The sequence below is a fragment of the Leptodactylus fuscus genome, chromosome 10 (genome assembly GCF_031893055.1).
Source record: "Leptodactylus fuscus isolate aLepFus1 chromosome 10, aLepFus1.hap2, whole genome shotgun sequence".
NCBI classification, from domain to species: Eukaryota; Metazoa; Chordata; class Amphibia; order Anura; family Leptodactylidae; genus Leptodactylus; species Leptodactylus fuscus.
Window position 1 is genome coordinate 54,273,940 of NC_134274.1, and position 23,783 is coordinate 54,297,722.

General features: G+C 41.2%; 1 protein-coding gene across 2 annotated transcripts in view; it reads left to right on the plus strand.

Moving 5' to 3' along the window:
• MYPN (myopalladin) overlaps window positions 1–23,783 on the plus strand; it is a 123,745-nt gene that overhangs the window by 77,761 nt on the left and 22,201 nt on the right. For both annotated transcript variants that reach the window (XM_075258159.1, XM_075258160.1), the window contains 8 exons: window positions 12,136–12,311; window positions 13,315–13,366; window positions 18,615–18,723; window positions 19,039–19,104; window positions 19,934–20,075; window positions 20,455–20,478; window positions 20,999–21,115; window positions 22,662–23,019. In XM_075258159.1, the coding sequence (XP_075114260.1) occupies window positions 12,136–12,311; window positions 13,315–13,366; window positions 18,615–18,723; window positions 19,039–19,104; window positions 19,934–20,075; window positions 20,455–20,478; window positions 20,999–21,115; window positions 22,662–23,019 (1,044 nt within the window). The remainder of the gene's footprint in view (window positions 1–12,135; window positions 12,312–13,314; window positions 13,367–18,614; window positions 18,724–19,038; window positions 19,105–19,933; window positions 20,076–20,454; window positions 20,479–20,998; window positions 21,116–22,661; window positions 23,020–23,783) is intronic.

Consider the following 23,783-nt stretch of genomic DNA (forward strand, 5'->3'; position numbering starts at 1 on the left):
AAAAAAAAAAAAAAGATGTTATGTGTAAATTTTTGTAACAAGTTGTGGAAAAATGTAAAAAAAAATCTAATAAGTTAGATACAAAATAACTCCCACATATTTGATATCTCCATTTGGATGACAACCAATAGTTTAAATATAAAAAACTTAATTTAGGTCAATGATCAAAGTAAATGAAAATAAAACTTGTACCTGTAAAAGTTGAACTATTACAAACTCCAATGCATGCATACCCTAAAGTTTTAAGAATAGAAATCCTAGACCTCATTCAGCCATGTTATTTAAATAAATTATTAAAATTAAAAACAGATTTACAATCTTGAATTTCATGACAAAAATTTCCCTAAAATTAAAATGTCTGTGATTTACATACCCTAAATGGCAATCTGCACATTGCCATTCACTAACACATCAATCAGGCAAGATGTCTGACGACTCAGTCCACAGCCACATCCTCTCCACCACATGAACAATCTTCTAAGGTGATTTATGACCAAATCAAAGCTGTGCTTCCATTTGGTCATAAATTAACTTAGAAGATCATTCAGAAGATGTACAGACAATCCACAGTTTGCTGTTTCCTAAATTTGTTTGCTAATTTTTTTTTTTTTATAAAAACCTACTGCAAACATGATTTTTACCTAAACCGCACGCAATTAAATACACTAAAAAACCTATAACAAACCTTGTAATATATCTTATCAGAGAGAAGTGCCTCTTATTGCTTTTATCAGGCTATTTCTCTGCCTCTCCACACTATACTAAACTGACTTTTATTGTGAAAAATCCCTGCTATACCTGCTATATTTAAGATGAACTGCAGATCATGTGACTTATGTCTGTAGAAATCTATGGAAAGTGGAGGGGGAGGAGTGAGCAGCAAATAAAAAAATAAACATAATGAGAAGAAGCTGTCCATCACAACGAAAGTACTTTAGTCAAATCAACACAATCCAGTGCTTCTTTGTATATGTCCTGCATAGTCCTAGGGCTGTTTCTGAGTGAGTGAGAGAGACAGAAATAAATCACATTCTGCTGTACTTGCTATGTGTCCAACCACCAGTTCACAGAGGAATGCAAACTACAGCTATATCAAGCAGAGTGAAAAATTGCAACATAATATGAAAAATGAATAGGACAGGTAAATATAAGAAACTTTGTAATATATCTTAAGATCTGTTTCCTTCTCCCCCCTTATTAAGCTGTTTTCCCCCTCATCTTCAGTCTGCTTGTTTACATTACTTTGTCTCTATTTCCATATTGAGCCTCACACAGAGAACTATGGAAACAGGAAGAGGTTAAATAGGAGGCTCCTGCTGGCTAGTTAATTGATCTATTGCCTTAATCTGTGCACTCCTAACTCTCTTATCCACAACTTAGCATTGTTAAAAAAAAGCATGGCGTGTAACTGCAGCAATTGTTTTTTGTTTTTTTCTATCTTCTGTCTATCTTTTATCATCTCTTCTCTCTTCATAGACTAATATGGAGAAACTAACTGCCTGAAAATTGAAGAAAACATATTTATATAATAAAATATATTACAAAGTTTCTTATATTCACCTGTACTGTTCATTTATATAAAGTTGTTTATAACTGGATGTACACTTAAAGTGGCCTGTTCACTTTAAATATTGGTGTTTGAAGACCAAAACTGCCCCACATTTGCTGAAAAAAAGTCTGGACACCTTCATATACATTGGATGGTGAAGATAAAAATGTAAATATACCCTTGTGATATCACTCTGTGCGCTTACTGCGATGTGTCTCGTTTCATTAGTTTTACAGTTCACTACCAACATATCTTTGAAAAGTGGCCTCTTGAGGATGTGATGCCTTCTGACAGCTGTGCTTACAAGTGAATTTTTAGGCATCAGCTGCCAAAAAGTCAGTTGACCAGTTCTGTTGATAAAAAAAACAAAGCCCATCCAAGAAGTGCTTCAGATAAGAGGCAAAACAGTGAACACATGCTGGACACACTTGTAATGTAGTCTGCATTGTAGACTATATATTCTATTCCTCAAATAAAGTTTCATTATAATAACATACTTAGTCACCGATATATACCTAATATTAGGGATTGTCTTATCTAGATAAATGTCAGCTCTGATATAATATACATAATACATAGTATAATGTGTGTAACTTTCTAAAAAAAATATGGGAGGAATATGCAAATCTGTCTCCCAAGATGTAAACAGGGAGACAGTGCCTCTGTTATGCTGCCCTCTATGGGAAGCAGTTCCCATAGAGGGCAGCATAACAGAGGCACTGTCTCCCTGTTTACATCTTGGGAGACAGATTTGCATATTCTTCCCATGTTCCCTTGCAGTGGAGCAACTATGGCTGTATAAGTCTCCACACACCTGAAAAGGTGGTTTCTCCCTAAGGATGGATGCTATCCCCATTAAAAAAAAAATACTTGTGTGTCTCTAGTCCACATCTTTTTATGGTCTTGTATTGCTGTTATTGAAATCCCTGATGTACCGCATAACCAGTCACGGCCTAGTTTTTGTTGCAATGTATTCAATCTAGGCAGTTATGTGAGCTCTAGGCTAAGGCCCCATGTTGCAGATTTATTTGTTGCATATATTGCAGGTTTTTTTTGTTTGTTTGTATGTTTGTTTGTTATTTTTTGTTGTTTTTTTTTTTTTTGGGGGGGGGGGGGTTTGAGCCAAAGTCAAAAGTGGATTGAGCAGAAAGGAGACATACCCTGTTTCCCCGAAAATAAGACATCCCCCCCAAAGTAAGGCATGGGGGGAGGTTTTGTTAAATTGCCTAATATAAGGCACCCCTCGAAAATAAGACATCCCCAAAAACACTGCAACCGGCAGAACACTGTGCACGGTGTTCCGTGTGCACAGGTATGCCGGCTGCTGCCTCTGCTGTGATACCTCTGTTCCTGCTGCTGTAAGTCCACTCGCCCAGCTCATCCCACAGCAGCCGGAACAGTGGTATCACAGCAGAGGAGGCAGCCAGCTTTCCTGTGCACACGGAGAACAGCGTTCAGCCGGCTGCAATGCCCACTAAGTGAGGCTCTCCAGCACAACCGCCGGAAGCCTTGCTAATCTCTGCTAAGCCCCGCCAACCACTTCCACCACCATGAACAACAGCAGCACCAGCACTGCTATGAAGATGGGGGAAGGTAACTAGCATACCTCCCCCCTCCACCACCACCTCTTGCACCACCTACAACCGGCAGTCATGCCGGCACTCCGTTAAGGAAGCGCCGGCATGACTGCCGATTGTCCCCCGCTCCAGCCGCTCCATAAGACATCCCCCGAAAATAAGACAGGTCATATATTTCGGAAGAGAATTTAATATAAGACACTGTCTTATTTTCGGGGAAACAGTATTATATTCCTCATTCCTTGTGTAGCCACTTGCTGTACAAAGTGTAGCAGCAGCTTTAGGTACTGCAGCGCTGCCCCAAGTCTATGGTGAAGTACCTACAGCTGCCGCTACTTGTAGTTGTTGAGCATCACGAATTCTGGCATGTATACATTGCCAGGAGCCATGCTTTTCCTGATCTGCGGGCATCCTCTGTGAGTCAGATTCTTGCTGATCCAATATTGATGACCTATCCTAAGGATAGGCCACTAATGTTAGAAAGTAGATAACTCCTTTGACGTAGCATCTTATATTTTTTTAATTATATGTAAGTTACAACTTGCATGCCATTGCATCACCTGAGCTGGAGAATGGAGACTAGCTATTAGGCTGTATTCACACAAAGTAACGCCAGGCGTTTTTTGTGTGCTTTTTGCACATAGCTCCGCGTTAACGCCACGTAGCGCCGCGTTAACGCCGTATACGGCAAGCTCTGCTCATGCCGGAGCGTACACGCCGGCACTCCCCATTCACTTCAATGGGACTGCACGGAGTGAAAGAAGCAGCCCATTCATTTCTATGGGGAGCGCTCGTATCCCCGCTCCCATAGAAATGAATGGAGCTGCTTTAGACGCCGCTTATTCTGAACGTGTTTTACGTTCAGAATAAGCTAGCGTTTACTCAGTGTGAATGCACCCTAAGGCTGCGTTCAAACTGAGTTTTTTGGTCAGGAAAGTGACTCAAATTCCTCCTCAGAAAAACACCTCACCATAGGACTGTATGGTGAGGCTTTTTTGGAGGAGGAATTTGAGTCACTTTCCTGACCAAAAAACTATGTGTGAATGCAGCCTTATGATGTCTTCCATATACTTTACATATAGAGAAAAAGAGATCCCGCTCCCTGTCTCCCTCTACCTCAACATGAGCAGAATGGACAACTTCATATGGGTGCAGAGGATAGTATTTCCAAACTCCTTTCCATTGATATTTATGTTATGGGCAGCATGTAGCCTGACCCTTCAGGATGCTGAAAGTCTGTTTCCTCTCCTTTAGATAGACTTTATCTGTGAACTGTGAGTGGCTGGTCAGTGCAGGGGGCTAATAAGTGGAGAAAGAAGCATTTTCCTCTACATTTCCTTGTACTGTTGATTTATTTAAAGTTTCTAAAAGGTATAGTGACCATTGAACTATACTGATAGAGGACCTTGAGGAGAAGACAATTTATGCTGCTCACAAAGAACTGTCTATAGCAAAACCCTAAGCGAATGAGGGAAGAATTATATATGCATCTTAGCCATCCCATGGTAGAAAGCAGAGATTATGAAGGTTATTATATTTATTATACAAAAATAGAGTTTATTGACATATGATTGGACTTTACTTAGACATACTTACTTGTGTTGACATCTGCATTGGTAGCTGTGTAGAAAATTTTGCTGTTTGCTTAGCTGTTGTGTCCAGAAAAATTTTGAGCCCCATGACGCCCAAAAGACCCCAATCACTATAATGGGATCCATTGAGCACCATCAGTGTCCATCTTATAAAATGGGACAGTGATGCCTGAGAGCCCCATAGAAATAAATGGTGTACACTGCTCTATTCATATGGAGCTTACGGACCCCGGTTCTCATGATCGGTGGATGTTCTGTAATCAATATGTCAAACCACTGACTCCAACTGCTTACTAAATGGCTGACAGTCAGGGACAGAGAGGCGCAGCAAAGCTCATTCAAGTCTTGAAAATAGCTAGTGATTGAATAACTGTATAAGTAAATATGCAACAACCTATACATCCAATTAATTATTCAATATTGATAGTCATAGCATTTAAAATAATGAATCATTTTATTTTGAAGCCAAAGTTGGGATAGGTAGATTTATTCTGATTTTATCCAAAACTGGCCCCAGGAATCCCCAGACATTTACTTCCTGTCCTATGGCTATGGGTTAAGTATCTACAGTGGAAAAATCCCTTTAACTCTAATTAAAAAGTCATTAATATGGATCGTACTAAATTCCTTCCATACTAGAGCTTTGGTAGCATATATTATCCCTTGAAAATTTCACAATACTTACTGGTGTTAGAGGCACAAGACCCCTGAGTTATGTTGTCTGTACTTAGATATCAGGCCTGGAGAAGTCATCCCCATCATCAGGCCTGGAGAAGTCACACACACTATCAGCTGACTTCTCCAGGCCTGATGATGGGGATGACTACTCCAGGCCTGATATCTAAGTACAGACAACATAACTCGGGTTCTTGTGCCCCTAACACTGGTTTCAGGTTCTACCGTATTCTTGTGTTAACAGTCTGTCACTAGTACTATAGATGAGAGTTGGAATTCCAAGTTCCTTGTATAGAGCTTTCTCATACACTGTAGCTATGCAATTTTCTGTATCATGTTAAGGCGAGTTCCAAACCATCTTAAAGAGCATACGGACATTTTGGTGTCACTTATTAACAACTTATAGCCATGTAATAATAGATTTTCCTGCTGCAAAATTTTTGGTTGGATGCAGCTTACTCTACAGTCGAAGAGGGGAATTTTGAGTTGGGGGCGACCCCTTTAATATTCACTATTTAGCTATTAATACCACACAAGGACCCCAGTTTTCCAAGTAGCAGCTAAACAAACATCAGTGATTGAAAGTGGTTGTAGTGATAAATTAGCTTAAACCTGCCCTGTGCGACAGACAGACTGCTGCATCAACAGGAGACAGTACACAAATAAATCATGCTCCACTGTAAGAAGATCCTAGTATATGAAAAGTATGAGCACTCTTCAAATAACAAGTCTAACTAGTTGTGTTTTACTCATCACATCAGTGGCCCCAGGATGTACAGGGGGAATATCAGCATTCTATAGTAGTTTCATCAATATGAATGTACTTGATGTATTTAGTAAGCATTTACCAACTTGTTTTAGAACTTTTATGGATTTGTTTATTGTATTTGTCGTATTTTAGATCTAGTGTATCTTGGCCATAGTGGCAGATCCTTATTCTAGTCTCCAGCTTTACAGAATAATTGTACGTCAGCTTCTAGTAGCTAGGCGCACCCAGTGGCATAATTAGGAATGGCGGGGCCCCAATGACATGGGGTCCCCCTATTGACACCCCCCCGCACAGATCGCATTTCGGCACACAGTATTATGCCTCTTATTGGCCCATGAATATAGTATTATGCCCCTGCACACAGTATTATTCCCCATAGTTGCCCATGAATATAGTATTATGCCCCTTAGTGGCCCCTGCACACAATACTATATTCATGGGCCTCTATGGGGAATAATACTATGTCCCTTAGTGGCCCCTGCACACAGTATTATATCCCCTAGTGGCCCCTGCACACACTATTATTCCCCATAGTGGCCCATGAATATAGTATTATGCCCCATTTTGGACCACCCATGAACAATTATTATACTCTGGGGTCTTTTAGTATGAGTTTTATATATATATATATATATATATATATATATATATATATACAGTGGGGCAAAAAAGTATTTAGTCAGTCACCAATAGTGCAAGTTCCACCACTTAAAAAGATGAGAGGCGTCTGTAATTTACATCATAGGTAGACCTCAACTATGAGAGACAAAATGAGAAAACAAATCCAGAAAATCACATTGTCTGATTTTGTAAGAATTTATTTGCAAATTCTGGTGGAAAATAAGTATTTGGTCAGTAACAAAATTTCATCTCAATACTTTGTTATATATCCTTTGTTGGCAATGACAGAGGTCAAACGTTTTCTGTAAGTCTTCACAAGGTTGGCACACACTGTTGTTGGTATGTTGGCCCATTCCTCCATGCAGATCTCCTCTAGAGCAATGATGTTTTGGGGCTTTCGCTTGGCAACACGGACTTTCAACTCCCTCCAAAAGTTTTCTATAGGGTTGAGATCTGGAGACTGGCTAGGCCACTCCAGGACCTTGAAATGCTTCTTACAAAGCCACTCCTTCGTTGCCCTGGCGGTGTGCTTTGGATCATTGTCATGTTGAAAGACCCAGCCACGTTTCATCTTCAATGCCCTTGCTGATGGAAGGAGGTTTGCACTCAAAATCTCACGATACATGGCCCCATTCATTCTTTCATGTACCCGGATCAGTTGTCCTGGCCCCTTTGCAGAGAAACAGCCCCAAAGCATGATGTTTCCACCCCCATGCTTTACAGTAGGTATGGTGTTTGATGGATGCAACTCAGTATTCTTTTTCCTCCAAACACAAAAAGTTGTGTTTCTACCAAACAGTTCCAGTTTGGTTTCATCAGAGCATAGGACATTCTCCCAATACTCTTCTGGATCATCCAAATGCTCTCTAGCAAACTTCAGACGGGCCCGGACATGTACTGGCTTAAGCAGTGGGACACGTCTGGCACTGCAGGATCTGAGCCCCTGGCGGCGTAGTGTGTTACTGATGGTAGGCTTTGTTACATTGGTCCCAGCTCTCTGCAGTTCATTCACTAGGTCCCCCCGCGTGGTTCTGGGATTTTTGCTCACCGTTCTTGTGATCATTTTGACCCCACGGGGTGAGATTTTGCGTGGAGCCCCAGATCGAGGGAGATTATCAGTGGTCTTGTATGTCTTCCATTTTCTAATTATTGCTCCCACAGTTGATTTCATCAATCCAAGCTGGTTGCCTATTGCAGATTCAGTCTTCCCAGCCTGGTGCAGGGCTACAATTTTGTTTCTGGTGTCCTTTGACAGCTCTTTGGTCTTCACCATAGTGGAGTTTGGAGTCTGACTGTTTGAGGGTGTGCACAGGTGTCTTTTTATACTGATAAGTTTAAACAGGTGCCATTACTACAGGTAATGAGTGGAGGAAAGAGGAGACTCTTAAAGAAGAAGTTACAGGTCTGTGAGAGCCAGAAATCCTGATTGTTTGTAGGTGACCAAATACTTATTTTCCACCATAATTTGAAAAAAAATTCTTACAAAATCAGACAATGTGATTTTCTGGATTTGTTTTCTCATTTTGTCTCTCATAGTTGAGGTCTACCTATGATGTAAATTACAGACGCCTCTCATCTTTTTAAGTGGTGGAACTTGCACTATTGGTGACTGACTAAATACTTTTTTGCCCCACTGTATATATATATATATATATATATATATATATATATATATATATATATATATATATATCTCATACTAAAAGACCCCAGAGTATAATAATTGTTCATGGGTGGTCCAAAATGGGGCATAATACTATATTCATGGGCCACTATGGGGAATAATAGTGTGTGCAAGGGCCACTAGGGGATATAATACTGTGTGCAGGGGCCACTAAGGGACATAGTATTATTCATTTTGTCTCTCATAGTTGAGGTCTACCTATGATGTAAATTACAGACGCCTCTCATCTTTTTAAGTGGGGAACTTGCACTATTGGTGACTGACTAAATACTTTTTTGCCCCACTGTGTGTGTATGTATATATATATATATATATATATATATATATATATATATATATATATTTATTTTTTTTATTTTATTTTTTTTTAATTCTGTTGAAGCAAAAAGCGATGTCTGACTTTCATTTTCATAGAATTTTTATTTATTATTACTTTTGTCAGATTCAAGTTATTTCTGTGACCATTGTGGGTTTTTCTTTTATTAAACGAGGGGGGCCAACAGTTTTGTCTAGAGATGAGCGAACAGTGTTCTATCGAACACATGTTCGATCGGATATCAGGGTGTTCGCCATGTTCGAATCGAATCGAACACCGCGTGGTAAAGTGCGCCAAAATTCGATTCCCCTCCCACCTTCCCTGGCGCCTTTTTTGCACCAATAACAGCGCAGGGGAGGTGGGACAGGAACTACGACACCGGGGGCATTGAAAAAAATTGGAAAAAGTCATTGGCTGCCGAAATCAGGTGACCTCCATTTTAGACGAATAGTGGATTTCAAATCCGGGTCATATGAGAATGTGAACTTTGTGACTATGAGACAGGGATAGCTGTACAGGCAGGGATAGCTAGGGATAACCTTTATTTAGGTGGGAATGTTATTAAAAATAACTTTTTGGGGCTCTATCGGGTGTGTAATTGTGATTTTTGTGAGATAAACTTTTTCCCATAGGGATGCATTGGCCAGCGCTGATTGGCCGAATTCCGTACTCTGGCCAATCAGTGCTGGCCAATGCATTCTATTAGCTTGATGAAGCAGAGTGTGCACAAGGGTTCAAGCGCACCCTCGGCTCTGATGTAGGAGAGCCGAGGCTGCACAAGGGTTCAAGCGCACCCTCGGCTCTGATGTAGCAGAGCCGAGGCTGCACAAGGGTTCAAGCGCACCCTCGGCTCTGATGTAGGAGAGCCGAGGGTGCACTTGAACCCTTGTGCACCCTCGGCTCTGCTACATCAGAGCCGAGGGTGCGCTTGAACCCTTGTGCACACTCTGCTTCATCAAGCTAATAGAATGCATTGGCCAGCGCTGATTGGCCAATGCATTCTATTAGCCCGATGAAGTAGAGCTGAATGTGTGTGCTAAGCACACACATTCAGCACTGCTTCATCACGCCAATACAATGCATTACTTCATCGGGCTAATAGAATGCATTGGCCAGCGCTGATTGGCCAGAGTACAGAATTCGGCCAATCAGCGCTGGCTCTGCTGGAGGAGGCGGAGTCTAAGATCGCTCCACACCAGTCTCCATTCAGGTCCGACCTTAGACTCCGCCTCCTCCAGCAGAGCCAGCGCTGATTGGCCGAATTCCGTACTCTGGCCAATCAGCGCTGGCCAATGCATTCTATTAGCCCGATGAAGTAGAGCTGAATGTGTGTGCTAAGCACACACATTCAGCACTGCTTCATCACGCCAATACAATGCATTAGCCAGTGCTGATTGGCCAGAGTACGGAATTCGGCCAATCAGCGCTGGCTCTGCTGGAGGAGGCGGAGTCTAAGATCGCTCCACACCAGTCTCCATTCAGGTCCGACCTTAGACTCCGCCTCCTCCAGCAGAGCCAGCGCTGATTGGCCGAATTCCGTACTCTGGCCAATCAGCACTGGCTAATGCATTGTATTGGCGTGATGAAGCAGTGCTGAATGTGTGTGCTTAGCACACACATTCAGCTCTACTTCATCGGGCTAATAGAATGCATTGGCCAATCAGCGCTGGCCAATGCATTCTATTAGCGTGAACTGAGTTTGCACAGGGGTTCTAGTGCACCCTCGGCTCTGCTACATCAGATTGCTACATCTGATGTAGCAGTGCCGAGTGTGCATCAGATGTGTAGTTGAGCAAAACTGACTCAGCACTGCTAAGTCTCTGCATTCGCATAGGAATGCATTGGCCAGCCTTCGGCCAATCAGCGCTGGCTCTGCCGGAGGAGGCGGAGTCTAAGGTCGGACCTGAATGGAGACTGGTGTGGAGCGATCTTAGACTCCGCCTCCTCCAGCAGAGCCAGCGCTGATTGGTCGAGTTCCGTACTCTGGCCAATCAGCACTGGCCAATGCATTTCTATGGGGAAAAGTTAGCTTGCGAAAATCGCAAACTGACAGGGATTTCCATGAAATAAAGTGACTTTTATGCCCCCAGACATGCTTCCCCTGCTGTCCCAGTGTCATTCCAGGGTGTTGGTATCATTTCCTGGGGTGTCATAGTGGACTTGGTGACCCTCCAGACACGAATTTGGGTTTCCCCCTTAACAAGTTTATGTTCCCCATAGACTATAATGGGGTTCGAAACCCATTCGAACACTCGAACAGTGAGCGGCTGTTCGAATCGAATTTCGAACCTCGAACATTTTAGTGTTCGCTCATCTCTAGTTTTGTCCACGTGTGTACATGATAGGTCCTCTTTTATTGGCTCTGCTCCACAGTGCAGTTGGAATTTTCTCTCTAGCCCTCACCAATATGCTTATTAGACTCTCTACTGCCAAGTGGGTTGGTTATGGGCCTGAGCAGACAATGAGGCATGATTCTGAGCTCTGGGAATGTCTGCCTCTGATTGGTTAGTGTTAGTTACTCCCCCTTGCCTGCTTCTCCCTGAGCCCACTCACCTGACAGTTGGAAACATTTCAGTTTTTTCGGACACCAAAACCAACTGTACTTTTCGCTCGGGAATGGTGGGGGCTAGAAAAAAATTTTTTCAATCTGTGCCAAAACCAATAGAGGAGAACCTACAAAAGGATGCAAATTACTGGAGTCGGTGGAGATGGTAGAAAGTCCTCTTTTAAAACAAAAAATTATTAAAAATCTTAAATATAATAGAAAGTGTCTGTACAGGAGTCTGATATATTTCTAAGATATATATTTGTAACATATATGGTCTAAGATATATTTCTTAGACATGTTTTTGTTTTTTCTTGTTTTTTTTTTTGGTTTTGTTTTTTTAAAATCTTCACTTAGAACATCTGTTATCCTATGTTTGTATCATCTCACATTTATAGCCAACAACCTGTATTGTGTAAGTGAAATATGCGTCCTGTATTTTACTGACTAGTTTAGCTCCGTGGTATTTTTGGATCACTTGTGTGGTCTCATGGCTATACATCATAAATCTTTCTCACAAACAGATATACAGTTATAGATTTATTAATATGTTGCAAAAAGGTCCTAAAACAGAATGATGTGACTTACTGGTGTGTCTGGGGATGAGGCCCAATGTGTGTCATTACAATCTGTATATAGCACTGAAATACGTTGGTTATACATAATGGGAAAATAGTCACTTTTGTGTGCATCACTATGTTTAATTGATGTCCATCTCATTGATGGATTTACTATATTTCTTCTTGTTTTATCCCTGCGACAGTTTACCGCACATGTATGAACATGTATTGCTCATTTCTGTTACAGGTGGTACTGTGAAGGAAAGGAACTTGAAAATTCCCCCTATATCCAAATCCAAAGGACAGGAGATCTGAACACTTTAGTTATTACAGAAGCATTTGAGGAAGACACTGGACGTTACTCCTGCTTTGCATCTAATATTTATGGAACAGATTCGACATCTGCAGAGATATATGTAGAAGGTAACGTACTAGATGGATATAATCTGTGCAGATCAAATGAATCAATGAACCACACACATACATGTTAACTGTAAGATTGCCTACGTAAGCCTATGGACAATTCCTAGAATAGGTTATATATAGACAATAGTTGAACACAGCACATATGACTCCAGTGAACAGAAATAGGCAAGGTTGGCAGGGAACACAGGCCGTGACGCAATTCTCTGAATGATATCACATTTCACTTTCCATACAGTGAACAATGGCTAGGTTCTTCAAATTGTTCTTCTCCATTTAAGTGGATAATACGTTGCTCAAATACCAAAGTGATGGTCCAGTGAGATCTTAATAAGTAGGAAGCGTACATAACCAGCAGTGAAATAGTGGAAAGTATGTTAAGATACACATGAGGTTAGTGGATAAGAAGAACATACACTCGTCCACACAGTATATAGCAGGAGAAGTTGAGTAGACTGATATATATTTTTTTGTGTGGAAACACTCAGTATAACTTGTCATATATTACGTTAAATCTTTGCTTTTTGATGATCTTAGGAGTCCAGTGGGTGGAACTACTCAGTGAATTCCGACTTTCTCTGTGTGACAAGTCATTGATTCTTTTCCCACAACATTATAGATGGTTAGATAGATATCCTTCTATATAATTCCTCCTGCTTTATAATAGGCATGCTAAATTCAGTTTCATGTGATGAGTTCTCTTTGGGTGGGTTTACACGTTCTGGTTTTCAGATGCAGTTCAAGGTCAGGTGTCAATTATAAAGGGAGCGATGGCATTGAGGAAAGGTGCTACTCTTCTTTTCTTTTTCTCAATCCACTACTAGCTTTGTCTTTAAGAACAGCATCTGAACCTGAACATGTAAACTCATCGTTTAAAAGAAATCTCTCACCAGAGCCCAATATTAACCCAAATACACAGGTTAGGGTCACCTGAATTTAAGGAATAATGTTATATAATAATGTTATAATGGTACACTATAGTCAATTTCTTTTTTCTGGACAGGGGCGTCCTCATCGGAGTCTGAAGGTGAAGTCGGCAAGACTGACATGGATCAGTACGTATGTGTTGTTCAGAGTAATTTTGTAAAATTCTTTTTTTTATTCTGTTTTATGAAGGTTACTGATAATCTAGGGAGTCTTCTCTGTGACCATTTTCTAGTCTCCAACAATGTCAGAAGTTCTGGGGACACATCAGTACTAAGGTTTCCCATGTGCTGCATTAAGACATTCCATAAGTCAATCTCTCGCCTGTACTTTTTCTTGCTGCTTCTATTTCTATAAATTACACCGGGGCCATAGCTTAGAAGTAGTGTGTCAAGCTTTGGTAACACTTTCACTTGAATCTATAGAGATGTATGTGTCACTACTCATACATGTACCAGAACTTTCTGTATGATGAAAATGCAATGGGCTGTATCACACAGACTCTTCACAGGTGAAGATAGAAACTTCTAACGCTGATGATGAGACAGTTTCTGTCACTCAGTTATAATTATCAGTTCAGAGAAATGTACAGCCTTCTGGGCTGTAAACTTATGTTATCTTAGCATAGTTAGAATATAGAGGAGAGGATAATCACACTTTCCTCCCAGCAAGTAGAGATGGTACTCACTGTAGTTACTCATGTGATGCTGTACTAATCAACATAGTCAACATAGCCTACAACCTCCAATAACACTATCACCGCACTGCCATCTGTACAGTCTCCCCCTCTCCTTCTGTCTCTACCCCCCTTCCCTCATAGATTGTAAGCCCTCGCGGGCAGGGCCCTCTACCCCACTGTGCCAGCGAGTCACTGTTAGTATTATATCTACCTGTATATTCTGTGTATTGTGTGTAACTCCCAAATGTAAAGCACCATGGAATTAATGGTGCTATATAAATAAATAATAATAATGGTTATGGAGATAATTTCACTCCTTGAGGAGAGACCACCAAGATGTAAATAGGAAAACAGTGCCTCTGTATGCTGCCCTCTAGGGGAGTCATTGCAGCAAAGGCTTGTGGGAAAGTCGGGCATGATGTTCAAGGGAGCTTCCCCTAGAGGGCAGCATACAGAGGCATTGTTTCCCTATTTACATCTTGGGAAACAGATTAGCATATTCTTCCCATAACCCCCCACAGTGGAGCTAAAATGGCTTTGTCAGACTCCACACACCTGACAAGGTGGTGTCTCCTCAAGGAGTGACATTATCCCCATAAGGGCTCGTTCACATCTGCACCTGGGAGTCCGTTCTGCAGGTGTCCGTTTCCTGCACAAAACAGGGGCAGGAGACAGAAACCTGCCGGCATCTTTCAAACCCATTCATTTGAATGGGTTTGAAAAATGTCTGGCCGTGAGCATCGGTGAGCGTTTTATGCTCTCCGCGGCTAAAGTTTTTTTGTTTTTTTTTAAAACCAGACACAGAGTCGGACATGCAGTACTCTGTGTCCGGATTAAAAAAAAAAAAAAAAAACTTTCGCCGCAGAGAGCTCAAAACGCTCACCGGCGCTCACGGCTGGACTCTGCATTACAAGTTTCCGTCTTCTGCATACAGAAGACGGAAACCTGATAACGGAGTCCAGACGCTGGTGTGAACTCAGCATAACCTGGTCTAGAAGTCTCTTGCCTCTGCCAAGTCAGTTCTCCCTAGGCTGTGCTGATGAGATCCAATCAGATCAAAACAGCGCTGTCCACAGCTGGGATACTGACTTGGCAAAATCTCGTATCATTGCAGCAAAGGCTTGTGGGAAAGTCGGGCATGATGTTCAAGGGAGCTTCCCCTAGAGGGCAGCATACAGAGGCACTGTTTCCTTATTTACATCTTGAGAAACAGATTTGCATATTCTTCCCATAATCAACATAGTGTAAGAGAAAGCAGATGGAGGGAGACGTTACAGTGAGGGAAAGTTTGTGTTTCCAATGAAATTTTACAGACTCCACTTATATAAAAATGTGGCAAGGGAATGCAGATAGCTTAAAAAAAATTAATAATAGATTGGCTTATACTCACCTTCGTGAGTCCCCGACCATTGCTGTTCTGACAATGTCCGAGTTCCCACTGCACATCACTTCCCAACCCCGTCTTTACACTGCAGGAAATGCCTGCTTGGCCAGTCAATAGCTGAGGTGGGGGAACCACACAGTAGAGAAATAAGGAAGGCAGAAACGGGAGAGGCATAAAAAAATGTCATCTAAAATTAACCATGATAAAATCATATGTTGACATCCGTATTCACTTTTTTTAACAATAGAAACCAATGGGTGCTGCCTACCACCTTAACCCTTCAGGGTTTATTCCATAGGGCTCGTTCACATCTGCGCCCGGGACTCTGTTCTGCAGGTTTCTGTTTCCTGCACAAAACAGGGCAGGAGACGGAAACCTGCCACCATCTTTCAAACCCATTCATTTGAATGGGTTTGAAAAGTGTCCGGCTGGTGAGCGTTTTATGCTCTCCGTGGCGAAACCGTTTTTTTTTAAACTGGACACAGAGTCGGACATGCAGTACTCTTTGTCCAGTTTTAAAAAAAAAAAAGTTTCACCGTGGAGAGCATAAAACGCTCACGGCCGGACTTGGCATGGCAGGTTTCCGTCTTCTGCATGCAGAAGACGGAAACCTGAGAACGGGTGGACTGCTGAACGCTGGTGTGAACCCAGCGTAACTTATACCTCTAACAAAAGGAAAAAGCAGATGTAAACAGAGTTGTTGACCTCCCATAATCAAGTGGTGGAAATGAATATTGAGAACTCAACTGCTATACTGAAATTTATTATAGAACCCTGTGTACACACAAAATATCAGGGAATGCTGGGTGATGAGGGCTCTGAAGTCAGTACATTTGTGAATACAGCTCTGTACTGTAAGACTCCATGCAGACAACCAAGTGTACATCCGATATGGGGCTGACTTTGCAGCAGAATGCACTCAGATGACACTTTGAATGCCATCTGAGTGCATTCTGTTATGCCTTCATGCCTATGGGGACATCAGATCCATTTGTTCCAGTGACACAGATGATTATAGAGCAGGTCCTATCTTGCTCCGTGTCATCTGAACGGAATGGATCTGAAGCTCCCATAGACATGAATGCATAACGGAATGCACTTGGATGTCACTACGAGTGTCATCTGAGTGTGTTCTGCCCCACACTGGATGCACACTTGGTCGTATACATGGAGGCTTTTTTTTATGGCACATATTAAATGAATACCTGTTACAGATGTAATACAGTGTTATCAGTCACCCATAAAATAAAAGTACACCACACAATTTATGTTTTTGCCTAGACACATCAGTAAGGACTAGAATTGTCTTTTGTGCTACTCCTTACTGTTAGATAGATGACGAAGAGAAGCCAAAAGAATACTCTTCACCTTCATTGGTACAATGGGGCCTTTGCATCTTTTTAACAAATGATCCAGGAGTTCCTGGCATATAGGGTTAATCTGCACTACAGAAGTAGTGTGAACAGGCAATAATAATAATACAGACCTAAAATGTGGATTATTCTAGAATCTGTGAACGTATTTACTCAACTGTTTTCTGTAGATTAATTCTATATAAACTGTAAATGGTCAAACTATGTTATTTTATTCAGTACTAATACTAAATGTAATGGAAATGTGATACTAAATAGTACCTGGTATAAGTAAAATGAAAAATGTTAAAGCGGAACTAAACCTTTGCGCTTTCTTAAATCTATAGTGCAGATGAAGATTATAAACTTATATATGTGTTAGTAAAGATAAGTGTCTGTTTCTTCACTTATTTGCCACCTTTCGCTGATCAAATCTGTATAATAAAAGTCTATAGAGAAGGGAGTGGGGAGGAATAATAGGGCTCCTCAAAGCAGAGAATGTTTTCTCACAACACAATTGGGTTATCAGGAGTTCCATATCCTAGCCCTTCCCTCTCCATGGACTGCATTGTAAACTGACATTGCCTGTGTATGGAATATGGACAGTGGCATTACTAGGAATGGCTGGACCCTTGTCTTGTATTATACCAGGCAAGAAAATTGATTGCTTATCATGGGTTGGACCTAAGCACTCCTTCTCTGGTGGAATTGATACCTAGAGTTAATAATACTATTAGGCTGGAGAGGGGAGTATATATACAGAGAAAGGCCCAAAATAAATTTGAAAAAATTTGGGGGGGGGCATGGTCGGACACACCTGGTCTTCCCTCCCCGTCTCTGATTAGGGATAGATCTCTCACTTCTACTTTATCTGTTTCCTTGATCCCCTGAGTGCTATTCTTTGCATGGAAATCAAAGGAGGTTCGGGAGATTTAGTCCTAATGGACCCCCCCCCCCCTTATATGTCGGATTGTGTCTCCATATTTACTTTGAATTGTTGTTGTATTGCAGATATTTTGTTGATTGTTTGATTTTATGTGAAGAAAAATTTGTTAATAAAAATTATCTGATTTAAAAAAAAAAAAACACTATTAACCCTAATCAGGCAAATCAAAGGCCTAAAAGCTTTGGTAGCTCGTGTGTACTGTTTAATCTTCTTGGTTCCATAGGATGCAATGGGGAGCAATTATCTAATATACACCATGAGGGTATATAATGTTTAGATTTTTTAAATTTAGAGGGACCAAAAAAAGTGCTCCGAAAAGTGATGAAAAACATATGGTTCTTTCTACCATTGAGAATGCCAAAAATGTGTATAAGAAGCCTAACAATAATCACCATTTTAAGCCATAGTATGTACATTTTCCAATAAACATCTCATTTTTCAATCAAAAAAAAAAAAAAAAAAAAAGGAATGGCTGGACCCCAAGGCGAACATTTGAAACAGGGACAAATCGAAATCTTGCATACACGGGGGTACACAGTATTATGCCACATTGTGGACACCCTATGAACAATTATTATAGAGTATAATGATTGGAGACTCGGGGGAGGTTACAAACATAAAAAACACTGTTATTTACCTCTCCCTGCCACCGGCCCCTAATATTCCGGGCCTTGAGGCAGTCGTTACAGCTTCTACCACAGTTATTTACGCCACTGTATATGGTCCAAAATCACTCAGAGTAAAGACAGGAGTAATAGGCAAAGACGCAGGCACTTTTCTTTAAAAATAAATAAAAGTTTACGTAGGCTAAATGGCCCCATCCCATTGTTATACCATAAAGTACATAAATTGTCTGCTGTATTATAATCTATAACACTGTAGTTACAATGCTATGCATTTACTTTACAAGCTTATATTGACATGATTGGTCATCTGTAAGGTGTATGTACTATTATTTCATTCTGAGGGTGCATCTTTTTTTGGAATACTAACTTATTGTCTTTGTATTGCTGTAAAGGTCCCAAAGTGAAAATTTGGAAGAGGAAGTGTCTACACCCGCAGCCATTCAAGAAATCAATGTCCCAATCACTGTTGTACAGCAAGCACAACCAACAATAACCCAACCGGTGAGGAAGTCTATCATTTCACTGCTTTATATTTCATCTCTTAAAAATTGTAATAAACTAAATGATTGGTTATAACGTCAGAAATTAGAACTTGATAGATACAAAAAGGCCACAGGCCTTGTAATCCCCATGTATTGCACCGCCACCATTAATACTGTAATAAAGACATTTTTGAAATTTAATTTTTGTTGTTACTTTAGCACATATTGAGTTGGCCAAGAATCTTTTGTCCAAGGATATTATTAGTTATTATTAGATATTACTGTCGACTTTACTCCAGGAATAGAATTTTTAACTTCTCTTTAAATCTTTCAGAGTTCCACTACATACCTACAAGGGCTGGACGGAAGACCATTAATGGCTGCCCCTGTTTTTACAAAGGTGAAATACCTTGATATAGTCTATTTGGTTATATATGTAAATCTAAAGCATAATGATAAACATAAAATGAATCATTCTAAAAACTAACACCTGTACACTGAATGGCCATTTTATTAGAGACACCCTGATAAATAGCGTGTCACTGTATGGAAATTAGACAAGTGATCTCAGAACGCATTTACTGTTAATTACATTTTCAGAGCATCAGTTTCAGTGTGAATTCACATTAGAATGGGAAAATTGAGCAATCCGATCGACCTTGAACGAGACATGGTTATCGTGGGTTAGACTAGGGGGGATAGTGTTTCAAAATCTGCCAATCTTATGGGGCTTCCTCTTATAAGAAGAGGGAAAACACCCAGCTAAAGGAGATCATGTGAATGTAAACAACTTGTGACGGAAGTGGACAGAGGAGGATGTCAAGAATCATTCTGACAGACAAGCAAACCTGTGCAAATGGTCACTGCTTCCTGAAACAGAAAGGCACCATGTGAACGCAGCCCCATAATGATTGGTGAAATGTTTTCTTGGCACACCCTGGATCCTTTAACCTGTGTACGTCACAACACATTTTTGCTGTTCTGAAAGCCAGGCGTGGCAATTCAGTGTATATAGACCATTTATTATCCCTATATTATAGTCCCTAATAAATGAGGCATACATCACTGACTTGTGTGATATAATACTGCAGCTAGTTATCAGATGCACATTACAGACCGCTACATCTGTATCTGATTTTTACTAGTCTCCCATGGTGTTATAGTGATGCTATTAAGTGTTATATTAAGCTGGTCTTATCTGTTTTATCTTGTCTGTCTTTGTTTCCTAGACTCTGCAAGACATAACGTCTTCTGAGGGTCAATTGGTTGTATTTGAAAGTCGAGTCAAGGGGTCCCCTTCTCCAAAGGTTGAATGGTACAGAGAAGGAACATTGATTGAAGATTCACCAGATTTTCGGATTTTACAGAAAAGTAATTGACTTTTATTTTATACAGTATCGCATCTAAACATATAACTAGTTTTTCTGGACAGGACCGTTGATATGTACTGAATGGACCAAAGAGGCCATGCCAAAAAGAATTGAACCAACCTTTCTCTTTTATAAAATTTTAAGGTTTATTGAAAAATTATTGCTACCCTATTAATCTTACCTTAGTGGGATTCTCTGTTTTTAGAGATTTGGGGCAAGGCTGGGGGGGGAATCTATAAGTATCAGTGATATGCTGATGTTTATATGTACTATATGTACTTGTATAGGTAGTTGGCTCAGTTTCATATGGTTTATGAGTCTGTTAATGAATCAAAGGTGAAAATCATAAAACTGAACCAGATTTCTTTATCTTCTTCTAGAACCTCGATCTATGGCTGAACCTGGTGAGTATATGGTTGTATTTCTTGTTCTTGTCATTGTTGGGGTTTTCTGAGATCAATGTGTGATATGTGTATACAGGGGGAGGCTGCTGTGCTGCTGAGGACTCATCAGCCTTCCCTGCTCCCTGCTCTCACTTCTCCCTGTTTACACACATCACACAGAGCTCAGTGAACATCCCGTGCTCCTGGTGGCTAATTAGCATATCAATAAAAGCGGGCTAATTCAAAACCAGCTGGGAGGATTAATGAATAAAAGGTATATCTGGAATAGCCTTTCTAAAGGCTATCCAAATATATGCTTAGTTAAAAATCACTGTAGCTGATGATAAACTCCCTTTAAAGTGATCAACCTCCCTCCAATTAACAGCCCCTACTTACTTACTAAATAAATAAAAAATCAAAAAGTGAATGGATTGAAGAAGGTGTTCTGTAGAACCAGACTACACATCCCTAAAAGTACATGAATTCAAATTGATCAAGATTATTTGTAGTTAATAAAGATTATTTCTGTTTCAATCCACAGAAGAGATATGCACTTTAGTTATTGCAGAAGTCTTCTCAGAAGATTCTGGCATGTTTACATGTACAGCAAGCAACAAGTATGGCACCACTTCTAGCACTGCCTATTTGTCTGTGAAAGGTAAGTCACAGCGTGAGTAGATTCTTTGAGATATGACTAGCATCTGCCCGCGACTTCGTCCGCGGGTCGATGTTGTCGCTGAGCCGCTGTTGTGTAGCCCATTGCCCGCTAGTGTGTGTTGGCTCTGTTCCACATATCTGTCACAGTGCTGTATACCTAGGTGTGCCCCGGAACCCCCTAAACTCGCCTGGGGTGCGGCCTCCCCTCCCGTGCGCTCCCGCTACAGACCCTGTGCAAACCCCCCCTCCCCACCACCAGCCCTGTGCCTACCCACCACTCCTCCCCCTCCCGCTACAGCCCCCGTGCTCCCCCCCCCACACAAACCACTCCTCCCCACCACCATCCCTGCGCCCCCCACCCAGGACCCACCCAACACCAAGCCCTGCTGCTGGACAATCCATGCGGCGGTGTAGGCGTGATTGAGGAACAAACATCCAAACACACAAACTTTTTTATAATATTAGTAGGATAAAAGGGTTTTTAGTATTGATGGCCTATCATTAGGAAAGGTCATCTGTATTAACTCTGCAGGGGTCCAACATCCAGGACCCGCAAAGGTCATCTGTACTGAGACAGTGATGCTCTCGGTAATACTTACATACTTTGGCGAGGCACACTGCTCACTCACTAACTGTAGAGAACTAGAAAACTGATAATCCCTTTAATTTAGTTACAGGAGTTTTCCATTTTTACAGTTAGTCTAGTCTTCTAGGTCAAAGTCTCACGGGACCTGTGAGCGCGGTTCTTCCCCAGTGGACCCTTGGTTTCTTACCCTTCTTAAAAGTCTCATCACACATGCATTTTAATTAGGGATTGTTATTGTGTTTCTTCAGTACCAAGCATTCGCCCAACCTCTCATCTACTGTCATAGATATAAAAGTCTTTGAACTGCTGCTAGAAAGCACAACCTACATGTATTGCTCCATGGTGTCCTTCTACAGCACATAATATGGACGTGCATGAGCAGACTGATGATATTGGGCAGTGGGCAGGTTCAGACACTACCCAAATTACTGTATGCAGACAGAGGTGTGCAGTTATTGTTATAAAGGAGCAGGGCCGTGTGCCCCCATGAATTGAGTGGACTGGTGTATGCCCAAGAATGTTGGGTGCAGAGTCTGGCCCTAAGGAAAACTGGTTTCTGAAGGTCCAACTGTTGCATCCCCATTGATATTCAGAATGGGGGTCATCCATGTAAACAGAGTAATGGTGTGCATGCATGACGACTGCTCTATTCACTTCTATGGGACTGATGGACTGCTTGGATATCTCCATCAGTCCCGTATGCCGATCATGCACCTGACTGCTCTATACATAGTGGATACTGCATGCCTACATTAAAGTAATATGTACTATAGCAGGATATGTGATAAAGTAAGCTTAATAATGGAAATGTCTATAGGACACCAACACCGTCCTAGTTATACCAATAATTATTATGCCCTTATTTCTTAGTGGCTCTATTCTGTTGAATTTTTAGAGAATGTACAATAAGTTTTGCTAAGTTTGTGATAAAATGACAGCTTTCATTTTCTTGTTCTTGCAGGCTCCGATGAAAATTCTATTAAACCTGCTCTAACCATAAGCACAATCAACATAGATGCCTTTAAAAGGGAGCCCCTGCCCTCTACAGCACCCCCAGTTTTAGTAGAACCACCTCCAAAGCCTAAACTAGAGGGGGTCTTAGTGAACCATAATGAGCCAAGACCAAGCTCAAAAATTGGCCTGAGAGTTCATTTCAACTTGCCCGATGATGACAAAGGAAGCGAATCCTCATCTGAAGAAGGTATCCTGGTGGGAAGGAACTATGGATCAAATAGCCAGGATATGCTGAATGGCCAGTCATATGCAGCATTTTCTGGATCTATGAAAGAGCCTCCACCAGTATTTGCAAAGCCAAAACTGTAAGTGAGTTTGCTAGTGTATTTTCTGTGTATTTTATTTATGGTCTGGTCTAAAGCATTGCTTCTCAACCTTCACAAACGAAGTTAGAGAAAGGCCCAACCGAGTACCCCAAAAGTAGTAATAAAAAATAAGGCTTTGTTTGGAGTCAGCAGTTTTGTAATGGTTCCCTCGCTGTTCCCCCATAAGTAGTTTGTTGGCCCCATCAGTGCCCCCACATATAACATAATGGCACTCATATTGCCCCTACACTCAGTATAATTTTCCCACAACCAGGGACTATTAAGGAGCAAATGGTGAGCTGTATTCAGTGCTTAACACCCTGCTCCATACTTACTCTCTGCTCAAGGACCTGCCTTGACATCAGCATTTGGTGCCCGGAGGAGAGGTGTGAGTAATTTGTGCACCTGTAATTATAATGAGCATCTCGGTACTCATATAAGCACTCACTGAGCTCTTAAAGGGGCTCTATCATTGGGAAAAGTCATTTTTAACTAATCACATCCTTGCATAGCCTTTAGAAAGTCTATTCCACACCTACCTTTAGTATATAGATTGTCTCAGTGGTTTTTGAATAATTCCGTTTTTATTCATATGCTAATGAGCTTCCAGCCAGCACAGGAAGTTCCCAGCAGCACTAGTCTCTGCTATTGTCTCCTATCTGTGTGTGCAAGCAGGAAGTCATCAGCAGCAGCCTGTGCTGTACACATACATAGGAAAGAATAGGCAGAGGGTGCACGATAAGACTTCCGGGGTGCACCAAGAG